Below are 13841 nucleotides of genomic sequence, written 5' to 3'. Positions count from 1 at the left end.
CATCTACGTTGCCTCCCGTTTCTAAACGAGGCTGCATACATTTTTGTATGGGGGTCGGATTGTTGGTCACCCAGTGGGCATCATCTCCAAAGCAAAGCTATTACATGGGTGATGATGGTCTGACCTGAAGTGTGTAATCAAAGGAATTATGCAAGTAGAAGTGTTGTATTACTTATCTCCAAGATTTGAGTTATTCTACTGTATATCATATGTTGCCTATCCTATAACTTGTAAACATGCTCTATATTTGAATAAAATATGATTTACACAAAATATCGTCAACATAAGGGTAGTAGGCCAGAAGCCTGATAGGACCAGAGAAAAAGTTTGGGTACCGTGTTAGCCAGTTTATTTGTTCTCAGGGAGAGAAACAAAATTATAATTATAGTTGTGATACCTTTTAATAGCTAACTAAAATAAAATGGTGTTACAAAGCAAGCTTTCGAGACATCTCAGGTCCCTTCATTATGCATGGTATGACAAAATATCTGAAGAAAGAAAAATATATACACAAACAGCGCAGAGGGATGGCATAATAAAAGGACATTTAAATAAACAAACACTGAGCTTAGAGAGTGAATCCTTAATTAGCTTTGATTAGTGGTGTGAAAGGTTTATTGTCCCAATATCCTTGTAGGATCAGAGGCATGATGCCCTAGCAGTCTCTGGAACAGACTCCTCAGATTTTGTAGTGGGTCATAAATCCTCCTGACAGGCCGAGTCCTGCGTCCACAGAGTTAAACTTTTTAATGAATTTGTATTCCCAGAACCTTCGATGATTTTGTGATCTAGATATCTCTAATGATACCTTGTGCCACAAAGTTTAAATTGGCTGGAGATCTGGGGACAGAGCTGGCCAGGCAATAATAGACAGCTTTTTTTTTTCTACTCAATTACTGTGTTAGCTCAGTGACTGAGCATTATCATCCCAGATGATGTAATCCTGTGAAAACAGGTCTTGAGCAGAAGGCCGCATGTTCTTATGAAGGGTGTCTATGTATTATATTTTTTTTTTTGCATTAATGAAATTCTCCACCATACAAAGCCTTCCAACACCATTAACAACCATATAGCAAAGACCATTACTTTCACCGATGTTTCACATAGAAGTTCAAACACTGTCTTGTACTCTTCATGTGGGAACCTTCTCACATAATATTTTTCCATTTACCAAAATTCAAAAAGTGCTTTCATCACTAAATAACACACTCCACCTTTTTCCATTCTGAATATTTCAATGTCCACAGTTTTCATCTTTGTGTGGCTGTCAAGGGCTTTTTTTCCCTTCCATCATGCTGCTATCTCAACCTTGCACTTTTCTTGCCATTCTTACAGAAGCTGAGAAGAGGCAAGCTTTGGATTAGCAAGGGATGTAAAAATTACTCTAGCCTCCCTTTCCATTCAGCTCGACTTTTTTTGGCAGAACAAATCTGCGTCTATCCCGAGTTATTCCAAGCTGCTTATGTTTCTGCACAATTCTTACGACTGTACTCTGATGACAGCTAACCCTCCTTGCAATGTATGGGCCAGAATAACCCTGTTCATGCAGTACCACAACATCCTCTGCTGACACAAATCTGAAGACTCATCATAATCAGTTCTCTTCTCTAGATTGACCAACATACAGATAGATAAAAAAGATGAAAAACCAGCAGATGTGATGCAATGATTGGCTACCTTATCCTGCTTATGATTGGTCATATGAGCATTAATCCTCTGAGATTGACTAATTTTGGATCTGAATTTGTACAAAATTTAGCTGTGCCTTCAAGTCCCAAATTGTTGCAGAAATTGCTGGCAAAACTACTTCAAAAACTAAAATTAATGTCAAATTGGGGGGTCAAAGATATTTGATAGAAAATGCCTATAAACTCGAAAAATAGATTTATCCTACGCGGGACTTCAGAACACACATACATATATATATAAAAAAAATTCTGTTAGATTTGCCAGCAGAGCAGAGAGATCTGCTTTTATTCTTTTTTTCTGTGTTTAACAGGTCTGCAGCAGCTGACTGATATTGTTTTTATAGTGGTTGTGTCTCACACAATCCTGCCAAGTGAGCAACTCATACACCTTTATCACCAGATTTTATGTGAGAAGACCGTATTGCACCTTAGGTTTTTCTCCAGCATACCCTCTACATAATAACTAAAGGTACATAAAAGGTATCACAATAAACAAAATTTTAAATTTTGTTTCTCTCACAGAGCAATCACTCTACATAATATACACACACACACACTTTCTAAATGAAAATCATATGTTATGGAACTGACAATTCCAATCACATATCTCATTTGTAGTAAATCTTTTCCACTACAAGTTTTACAGAAAAATTGTATTTATTTAAAGTTTTAAAAGATTAAATAAAGCCACAGAGAGAGCAAACATTTATTTGTCTGATTCAGTAGGACTATAACAGTTTTTTAAAAATCTTCAAAAAAATAATACTGCTTTTGTAATAGATAATTTGAGGTAGACATCAGAATGTTTCTTTTTCCATAAAAAAGAAAAATATATTCAAAATCAGACTAGTCCTCTTCATCTATAAGCACTTTCATATTCCATCCAGGTAATACCAGCAGACTGTAAAAAGAGAAAGGTAGATTATCATAATATTTATGTATGTGATATAGGACAACTGTAAGTCTTCATATAGTAAGTATAGTACTGTGCAAGTTTAAGGCAGGCCTGGGAGGAAAAAAAAAAAAAAAAAGAAAAAAGTCATCTCAGACAAACAAAATTGAGTTCAGGGCTCTGCGGGCGACAGTATCATCTTTAAGATGAAGAAGGTTCTTAATGATATTGGCTGTCTGTTTCGGGTTGTTGTCCTTCTGCACAATAAATTTTGAGCCAATCAGACGCCTCCCTAATGGATAAGTACCTGCCTGTATTTCTAAGCATTGTGAAAAAAAAGAAATGTGTCACGTAAAGGACTGTAGACACAATGGTTGGCCAAGGAAACTTAGTACAGTAGATTAAAGACATATCAATATTATTTCCCTTCAAAATTGGAAAGTGTCCAGCAGTGCCATCAGCTCAGAGGAGGGAGCAGCAAGTGGAACCCAGCTATACCAGTCTGCTGCTCGGAGAAGTATGGCCAAAAGTGGTATTCATGGAAAAATTGTGGCTAACAAAAAAGTGACTCAACTACACACTAAAACATAAGAACTATGCTGCAGAAAAATGGCAGCAGGTGCTCTGGACTGATGAGCCAAAAAGTGAAATATTTGGCTGTAACAGAAGGCAAATTGTTTCCTGAAGGACTGGAGTGTTTGCAGGAACAGTGGTAGAGGTTCCTTACAAATTTGGGGTTGCATTTCTGAGAATAAATTGGCCAATATTAATGTTGTCCTCAATTCTACGAAATACAGGTAGATACTTAATCATGCAATACCATCAGTGAGGTGTCCTATGCGCTATATGATTTGGGTGGTTACATTCTGAGCCAATGTCATTAAGAACTATCTTCAGTGTTAAGAATAAGGAGCCTCTCGCGAAGCTTGTGATAAAATCATCAAATCTGTCTGGGATTACATGAAGACACAGAACGTTCGATTGTGTTGCCAAGCTCGGACATGGCTATATTGATTGAAAAATGGGAAAAAAAAAGTTATGGCTCTTGGAAGAAGGGGAGGTCAAAATGTAAAACCAATGCGCCCAGGGGTGATTTTTTTTTTTTAGATAGGATATTTATGATACCGGTGACAGCACTTATGTTTTTTCTTCCTTTTATTTTAAATACATCTTTATGTTTAATGGTGACAAAAGGGAGGAAGGAGAGTGATTCTTTTAAAGGTGTTTTACTTTAAAGAGAAAGTGTCAGCAGGATTTTTAGATGGATTCAAAGAGCTGCATGATATAATGACAGACAGCCTGATTCCAGTGATGTGTCACTTAACTGGATTGTTACAAGTTTGCTAGAATCCTTGTTTTCTCTGGTGGAGATATAGCAGTCCAGTGCTCAAATTGCTGTGCATAACCAATGACAAGCAGCTTCCTGTGTACATGCTGCCAATCAGTGATGGGGACGGGGTTGCACAGATTAGCTGGACTGCATCAGATACCTAGTCCTGTTAGTGATAACATCCTGCTGATAAAGATTGATTGTATTGAAACTACAGCACACAACCTAAGGGGTGCTTCACACACAGCGAGCTCACTGCCGAGATCGCTGCTGAGTCACGCTTTTTGTGACGCAGCAGTGACCTCATTAGCGATCTCGCTGTGTGTGACAATGAGCAGCGATCTGGCCCCTGCTGCGAGATCGCTGCTCGTTACACACAGCCCTGGTTCGTTTTCTTCAAAGCCGCTCTCCCACTGTGACACACAGATCGCTGTGTGTGACAGCGAGAGAGCGACAAATGAAGCGAGCAGGGAGCAGGAGCCGGCGTCTGACAGCTGAGGTAAGCTGTATCCAAGATAAACATCGGGTAGCCAAGGTGGTTACTCGATATTTACCTTAGTTACCAGCCTCTGCAGCTCTCACGCTGCCAGTGCTGCCGGCTCCGGCTCTCTGCACATGTAGCTGCTGTACACCTCGGGTTAATTAACCCGATGTGTACAGCAGCTAGGAGAGCAAGGAGCCAGCGCTAAGCAGTGTGCGCGGCTCCCTGCTCTCTGCACATGTAGCTGCATTACACATCGGGTTAATTAACCCGATGTGTACTGTAGCTAGGAGAGCAAGGAGCCAGCGCTCAGTGTGCGCGGCTCCCTGCTCACACAGCTAAGCGGTATGCGCTGGTAACTAATGTAAACATCGGGTAACCATACCCGATGTTTACCTTAGTTACCAGTCTCCGCAGCTTCCAGACGGCGGCTCCGTGCAAGCGCAGCGTCGCTTGCACGTCGCTGCTGGCTGGGGGCGGTTCACTGGTCGCTGGTGAGATCTGCCTGTTTGACAGCTCACCAGCGACCATGTAGCGATGCAGCAGCGATCCTGACCAGGTCAGATCGCTGGTCGGATCGCTGCTGCATCGCTAAGTGTGAAGGTACCTTAAGTGACACGTCCCTGGAATCATGGTCTCAACGCCTTAAACTATGCTGCTCTCAGATTAAATAGTCAAACCTGGTGAGTGACAGATTCCCTTGAATAAATAAAAAAAAACCCAGAACAACCTGCATGTTTGCAGTCAAAGTAATTAAAACGCAAGAAAAAACATGATATCAAGATACTGGCTTATCAAATCAAAGCTACCAAAAAATAAATAGATAAATGTAATTTAAGACTGCACTACAGTAGAAGAAAAACACCCTTGTCAACTGAAGAAAAATAAGTGTCACATTTCACAAAATAGGTTATATTGAAGTAAATTCTGCACCAACCCCAGACAAGTCTAAATATAAAAAGATTTTTTAAGTTAGAGAAATATTACTTCAATGAGAAAAAAAATCTAAGGGATGGAAGTGTGTGTGTATTATATATATATATATATATATATATATATATATATATATATATATATATATATATATATATATATATATATATATATATATATATCTATATCAGTTGGAATCCTCCAGTGATGGTCGCGAGAGCGGCCTGTCAAGTGACTGCAAGTATGTGATTTACATAGATCCGGCCACATTTAGACTAGACGTACACTGTCTCACTCAATTCACTTGAGGCTGAGAACGTCTAGTTGGCATGTGGGCAGAACAATGCAAATCATTAAACAAATTATATTTACAGTAGAATTCCTTGGGGAAAAAAAGAGAAACAGTTCAGAGCTTTTTATTTAAGTGTTTTAAAGGGATTGGAAGTAAAAAGACTAAGTAAAATGTAAGCCTACCAAACATACACCAAACAGACATTTTTACTCAATGTAGTCTAGAGATATAATACACGTAACATTTTATATCCAACCTAGAAGGTTTGACAAATAGATTTTTTTTTACTTTGCTCTCCAACATTCATACCTGAAATGATCAGCGCCCTTGAGAATTTCCTATTTAAAATTTCAAGCCATTTTGCACACAGTTTAAATCTTCTAGTTCTTTATCCTCCAGCACTGACCAGGTACCAGCCCTGAAAATGTAAAAGAAACAACAGCAACGTAAATAGAGTACAAGAACACAGTGTCAATTGGTATGACAGTAAATATTTGCAGGCTCTTTCACAGGAGAAATAGTTTGTTTTTACACCTAAAGTTGAGTGGAACTTGACAGCACAACCACAGGCAGCATAGATCAGACTGTGGCTGCCTGATATTAGACAGGTATGTTTAACTCTTAAACGCTGCAACTTTTCAGAGAAAAAAAGTTGAAAAGCGAAAGGGTCAAACGAGAAGGTAGTCGGACAAGTGGGCCTCCCTGGCTGGCTTCTCCTCGTCCACTGCCAATGACTGACCGGTCTCTCACTGTACACACATGCAGAGAGATATGTCACTAAAAGGGGAGCAAGCAGGGAGAAGCCGCTGGGACTGGCCTTTTCGACTAGTCTTTTGCGTGGTTTGTTCACCGGCAGGTTATAAGGCCTAGTTCACACTGAGTATTTGGTGTTTTTTTTTAACCTTCGTATTTTTAAGCTAAAACCAGGAGTGGAACAGAGGAAAAAGTATAATAGAGACATGAGCACCACTTCTGCATCTTTTCCCCACCACTGGTTTTGGCTTAAGAATACTCAACGTGTGTACATGGACGTAGTAAGGTTTTTCTCAAACGTCGCAGCATTTCGTAGTCAAATATGCTCATATAAAATCTTGCAGCCAGTGTCCAATACATGCTTCCTGTGAATCGGCCAACATGTATCCGCTGTCCAGTTCCCTTTAAGAAAGTATAATTTTATGACCAAACTACATCCTTTTAATTTTTACATTGGGTCTTGGTTATTTTTCAGTCTTCCTACGCTTTTGTATATCTACAAATGTACATTTTACAAACAATTCAGTATTCATTATAATCTGTGTTTCATCCAAGTATACTGGTAACTACAGACTTCTTTTTTTTTTTATCTAAAATGTTTTTTTTTGAGAAGAATAAGCTGATGGCAGATGAGGTAGTAGACAAAACGCACACACAAGAGGATTAACAAATGAATGACTATGAAAAGCTGATGGGTCTTTCCAATTGTTCCAGCCATAAAGATGAATATTTATATCAGTACAGCTACAAATAATTGTGTCACATGCCCGTAAAGAAATCAGAGGATGACCAAAGTCAATAAATTATTTTTGTATCAATCTTCAAAAATGATTTGTGGCCAACAGGGTGCAAAAAACTTTTTTTCCTTTAACTATCAATCGTCACTAACGCTACATTATGTACGGGGACTAAACCCTGTAAGTCTTTGAAAAAGTAGCAATAATGCTATATAAAAAAGGCCTAGACATGATTTAACAGCATGGAAACCAAAATATAAAGGAGATGCTTGTTACCCCTAGCATAGCAATGGTAGATAGAGTACAGAGTCTTCATACATTTAGTTATGTTCTTTAGCGATACCCCCACAATTTATCAGTATAGAAGTCTTCTTGTACCATTACAGCCTTAGCAGCCATATGTGATCAGCTGTATAATTACTAGTAAAAATTCAACACCATCTTTTAAAGATATTAAATACTGGTCACCATTATGTCTAGCAGATAAAGTGGATGAACAAAAGCAATAAACACAAAATCCCAAGGTTACAGTTGGGGAGCCAGATGAATTACGTGAACCCGCTAGTTTTAAGGTACAATAGAAATCCCACTTCGCAGCTGGTTGGTCAAATTATCGAGGTGCTTGACCAAAGTTTAATGATATGAGCAGATGATAACCCATTTTCGTGAGTCGCCCATTAATTTCCCTTTGTTCCTTAACTTTAAGAACTTTTTTATATACTGGATCTTAAGCTGGAATCAATGTGAAGAAGACTGAAAAGTCAAAAGCTGCTAATAGGGTACTAACGTTACAAACGTTTGTAGGAAAAATCAGATGTGCTCACCCGATACAGTTGTGAAAATAGTTACAACTTGTATTGAAAGCGTGTAGGTTATGGCTGCAGCACACACCACGAGGAGTTGGTGTCAACAGATTCAATATAAGTGGACTCCCGCAGTCATAAGAAGATTGTCAGAAGTAATGGTTAAAACGTGATTTTATTACGCGTTTCAGAGATCACATCTCCTTCCTCAGATAAATCACACATTGTACATGTGTGATTTATCTGAGGAAAGAGGTGATCTCTAAAACGCGTAATAATATCACGTTTTAACCATTATTGCTGACCATCTTCTTACGACAGTGCGGGAGTCCACTTCTATTGGATCTTAAGCTTGAGGCACAGTTTTGTTTTACCAGGATTTGCCAAAATGTAGAGAGTTATCAAAAGACTATGGTCAGCTTTATATGTATACTTGCAGAAAATTACTCTCAATTCATAGTCTTCGGACATTCTGAAATTAAACTGATGAAATGTAAAAAATTATGTATTGAACGAGATAAGAATGACTTGGGAATTGTGTGTGTTCATGCAAGTGTAGTGTTAGGTGATTATATATTATCTAAAAAGCTGCTCTGAAACACAAGATTAGCTACAGGTCATATACATTAAAAAGATTGCCTGGGACTTTTACGTTTTACTATTGCCTGTCAACAGATCAAAATAAGGACAGATTCTTGATGCTCCCCTGAGTATTCAAGTTTTTTTTTTTTAAAAAAAAAACTGCCATACATAATAGGCAAGTCTGATCCAAATTATGGATCAAAAGTAGTGTAGTTTTTTTACAAGCGGCCCATCGGTCTCTGTGTAGGAACGTTATGACGCTGACTTGTATTGGTCAGTCTGCTGTACGTATGCTGTTAGTTTTGCATACAGGTACAGACATGTTTCATACTTTTGTATAAACAAGCTATAAAATAGTTGGAAAAATAAAATTACAAGAAAGTTCATTGTTCATTCAGACTATTTTTAATTCTATGATTCAGATCAAACTTGGATTTAAAAAAAATAGACATCTCAGAAAACAAAAATGCAAATACAGAAAGAAACGCCAAGTGAGGTAAGATTTTTGAATATTCCCCACTGCAGGACCAACAATACAAAAAATTTGAAAAAGTATTTGACTTAAAATGTCCCCTAGAACTGTATGTACAATGAGCTCCCGCAAAGTAGTTTACATATTGCAGATGTATTTTGATATCAATTATCCTAATACAGAAGAGGTAATGGATCAGCGCATCTAAATATCTTTCGGTAACGAACTTGATCATGATCTTGACCACCCAAGAAATTAAGCCTCACATCAAAATAACAATGTTGCTGAATTTATAGACTCCTTAGGGCAAGGGTCCCCAACCTGTGGCTCACGGGCCCGTGATGTGTGGCTCGCGGCTATCTGCTAGCTAGGTGCATTTGCACCAGGTCTTGCAATCAGCTATGAAGAGCAGGTCTCCAGATGGTGACATTTGTGAATAGCCCAACACAGAAGATCAGATCTGAATGGAAGTAGGAACCACTGGATACTGGTATCCTGCCTCGGTATGGTGAATTCTCTGGAAAAGCTTTCACGGACATTACACTCTTAATGGGGGCTCTAGATGTCACTAATGAGTGGTGGGAGCTAAATGTGGCTCACAATCCTCTCACAGAGCTGAAGGTGACACTCAAGGTCAAAGGCAGGGGACCTCTGCTTTAGGGCATGAACTTATTGTGGTCGCAGTACTGCAACATGCATGGGAATATAAAACTGTCATTTGTAAATTCAAATTGAAGAAAACTGGAATAGTAAATGTCTCAAGAGCATTTAACACCTGCATAGTTTGAGTAAGGTTCAGTGCAATGAGACTGTCTGGAGGACCAGTCTTCTGACACTTTTGCCTAATTGCACCTCCCGACTCCTGCACTGACTGATGCCGCTGAGCAAGCCTGCAAAACCTTGAAAGAAACAGTGCGGTGAACAGCAGAGCCCCACCCACAAAGCACCAAGCAATGCATTTGCATATGAATGTATAGACTGGATAGTTTTAGAAAAACCAATGTATTTTTTCACTAAAAAAAGGTAATCTTAGAGAAAGGTCCACTACTTTTGATTAAAACTTTGGAGTTGACAAAAAAGAGCAATGTCATTCAGCTACGGAAGTGATTCTGTGCAATTTTAACACACAATTTATAAAAGGTGGGTATGAGTACCCCCGCACAGTGATATATACGTCACACATTGTATACACAGATCAAATCCTTATACAGTGCTGTAGGGTCTTCCGTTTATATCCAAGCATCTACCCATATTGCTTCAGTCCCTCATATTTCTATTTTTCGTTCCCCTACTTCCGAGAGTGTTTTTTTATTTTTACGTCAATATTGTCATCTGAGGGCTTAATTTTCGTGGGACGAGTTGTACGTTGGTAAAACTAACCGTTTCATTCAAAATAGTGTACTGGAAAACAATTCCAAGTGAGGTGAAATTGCAAAAAAAGTGCAATTGCACGATTGTTTTTGGGATATTTTATTCACCGCATTCACTATATAGTAAAACTTATGTGTCGGTGTGATGCCTCAACTCGATACAAGTCCGTAGATACCAAACAAATACTTTTATCTATGGGGTTAAAAAAAAAAATAAAAAATTGAGAAGTGTGTCAAAAAAAGAATTGCGCTTTTGGCACCATATTCCGAGCCTTGTAGCGGTCTCATTTTTCGGGATCTGGGGCTCAGTGACTGCATATATTTTGCATATTGAGCTGACGTTATTAATTACAGTGGAACATCTGTTTACGAGTAATTTGGTGTGCGAGTATTTTACTATATGAGTAAAGCTTGCTGTAAATTTGTAACTCAGTTTACGAGCAAATACTCAATGCACATACATCCGGTTCCGTACTTTCACCGTGCTCTGACCCACTCTTGCAGTCTGCACACACACACACACACACACACACACACACACACACACACACACACACACAAACGCGCACATTATGCTCACCTTATCTTCCGTTCCATCGCCGGCCTCCTGGTTCTTGTAGTTCGCCGGTACAGGATGTGTATCCGGTAACCATGGCGACGATGGAGGAACTTCCGCTGCCAGCCGCTTCTCAAAGGCAGCGCGCTGACCAATCAGAGGCAAGCGGCTCATGCCTTTGACTTCAGCGCACTGGCAAGGAAGCTCCGGCATCGGTCGCGATGGTTACCCGATACACATCCTGTACCTGCGGACTATGTGAAACAGGGGGCCGGCGATGGAACGAAAGGTAAGGTGAGTCTAATATGCGTGTGTGCATGTGTGGAATGGCACAATAGGGGACCAGGAAGGGACATTGAACAAATTGTGGAATGAATTATCTGAGATTGCATTATTTTCTATGGGAAATTTTGCTTTGCTAGACAACTAACTTTGTTTACAAGCCACTCCCAGAACGGATTGTTCTCGTAAACCAAGGTTCCACTGTATACCATTTTAGTGCAGAAGCTACGTTCTTATCGCCTGTTATTGCATTTTAATTTTTTTTTGCAATGACCAAAAAAACTTCATTTTGGTGTTTGAAATTTTTTTTCTTGAAACGCCGCGTACCCATCAGATTATTTCATTTTATATTTTGATAGTTCAGGCATTTCTGAACACGGCTATACTAAAAGTGTATTTTTTTTTAACTTATTTTCAATGGGGCGAATGGGGGGTGATTTGAACATTTTTTTTTTCATTGATTATTATTATTTTACATTGATCCATATTACTGATCCATAAAGTCCCTAGAGGACTTTATGGATCAGCAGTCTGATTGCTGATTCATTTCTGTTGATCAGACCTGCACAGCTCTGATCAGCATAAATGCAGCGTTCCTGTGAGAGCTGGCGCTACCATGACCACATGACCCGTCGCTACCATTGGCTTCCTGGGATCATGTCACAAAGCATCCGATGGCAGTGGCCACGCCACGGCCATTTAAATTGCACTGTAAGTATTTGACAGCGCAATCTAAGGGGTTAACAGGCGCAGGTGGATCGCGAATCCACCTGCATCTGTTAGCCTCACATGTCTGCTGGTCAACTCAGCAGACATGTGCAGGGATCACCACTGGCTCACCGCAGCAGCCGGCAGGGATTACCCATACATGACCAAGAACGTACAGACAAGTCCTTAGTTGTAAAGGGGTTCAAGATTCCTTTTAAGGATGAACTATCAACCAGGATAACATTGCATTGTAATGAAAAATATATATGCTAAAAAACAGAAAAATAATAATTATTATAAGTATATATATATATAAAAAAATATAATATAATATAATATAATATAATATAATATAATATATATATATATATATATATATATATATTATATTATATATTATATATATATTTTATAGAAGTTAGTCGAAATAAACCAAAAAGATTCTCAGGTTGAATGAATAGGGTGACTGGACATTACGTAAGTAACCTGACTCACTGAATAAGTTGAATCCAAACTTCTGGTCCATTCGCACGGGTCAGTTATAGTCACATGCTATGTTTTCTACTATTTATAATCTGTATCAATTTTGCAAACAATTGGTAATGCAAAGCTGCCCATACCATTTACAAAGAACTATGTCCTTGGCTTTCACTTTGCTATCTTAGTTCTTTAATAAAAATGGATGAAAATTTAGACAAAAAGTACTGATCATTTTTTTTATAAAGATAACTATCCTCAATATATAGCACTAAATACATGAACTATGAGATAGAAATATTAGTTATGTTTGATATAGATGTATGTGATATTTAGGATGCTAAGACCAGACGAAAATAAGTGATGCAAATTCTAAATCAGAAGGAATACAATCTCAAAGACTGAAAAAATAAGTGTTAGGCTCTTTCATACAGGTTTTCGGTATTATTTGGGGTTTTATACCAGACAAAACATTATTTGCTCAATCAAAAGAGTGAAGTGCGTAATAAAATAAAAACACACAAATTGAATTAAAATATGACATAAGAAAATGGCATTACCTTCCAAAATCCCTTCTAAGTTGGACTCAGATACTCAACGCTGCCATGTTTCATGACAGTAAAGCTGGAGTACAGCAAATTCCTATGAACTTCAACAAAAAGTGTTGCACATGGGATAAGCTAAAACAAATAATTCATTAGAATAATTAAAAATTGCATTTTCTTAAATATTTTTAGTTTAACCCCACTCATGTTCTATACCACGCCACAGACATTAATATAAAACTCTTATAGTACTAAACGTATTTCAGATTATCAAATATTTTTAAAGTTAAATATGAGAGGCAACTTATTCACAGGTATGATATGGAGGCGATTTGATTAGAAGTCCTCCCCAATTTCCCCTTTTTTTCTACGATGTGTTTATGAAGTATTAAAATGACTTAGAATGATGACCAGTAATTGTGTAAAATACTGGTTAGTGATAGTAATTAGTGATTGATAAATGGATGCACAAAACCATTCGAAAGATCACTTTAATTATACATTGTGTTAGATGTTTTGTTGTAGTGTAGGAGCTGAACAACCCTGGAACACGTAAAAGAATCTACAAGAAAGAGGGAAATCCTTTTTGTAATATACACACACACATATATATATATATATATGCATATATATATATATATATGCATATATATATATATATATGCATATATATATATATATATGCATATATATATGCATATATATATATATATGCATATATATATATATATGCATATATATATATATATGCATATATATATATATATGCATATATATATATATATGCATATATATATATATATGCATATATATATATATATGCATATATATATATATGCATATATATATATATATATGCATATATATATATATATGCATATATATATATATATGCATATATATATATATATGCATATATATATATATATGCATATATATA

General features: G+C 37.6%; 1 protein-coding gene across 2 annotated transcripts in view; it reads right to left on the bottom strand.

Annotated features, from left to right (window-relative positions):
- Positions 1 to 2380: 2380 nt before the first annotated feature.
- PSPC1 (paraspeckle component 1) overlaps positions 2381 to 13841 on the bottom strand; it is a 177741-nt gene continuing 166280 nt past the window's right edge. For both annotated transcript variants that reach the window (XM_075337406.1, XM_075337408.1), the window contains 2 exons: positions 5926 to 6034; positions 2381 to 2589 (listed from right to left, as the gene is read on the bottom strand). In XM_075337406.1, the coding sequence (XP_075193521.1) occupies positions 6005 to 6034 (30 nt within the window). In that variant the 3' untranslated portion in view covers positions 2381 to 2589; positions 5926 to 6004. The remainder of the gene's footprint in view (positions 2590 to 5925; positions 6035 to 13841) is intronic.

This window comes from Anomaloglossus baeobatrachus, chromosome 2, assembly GCF_048569485.1.
Source record: "Anomaloglossus baeobatrachus isolate aAnoBae1 chromosome 2, aAnoBae1.hap1, whole genome shotgun sequence".
NCBI classification, from domain to species: Eukaryota; Metazoa; Chordata; class Amphibia; order Anura; family Aromobatidae; genus Anomaloglossus; species Anomaloglossus baeobatrachus.
The sequence above is the reverse complement of the archived record's forward strand: the minus strand, read 5'-3'. Positions and strand labels throughout refer to the sequence as shown.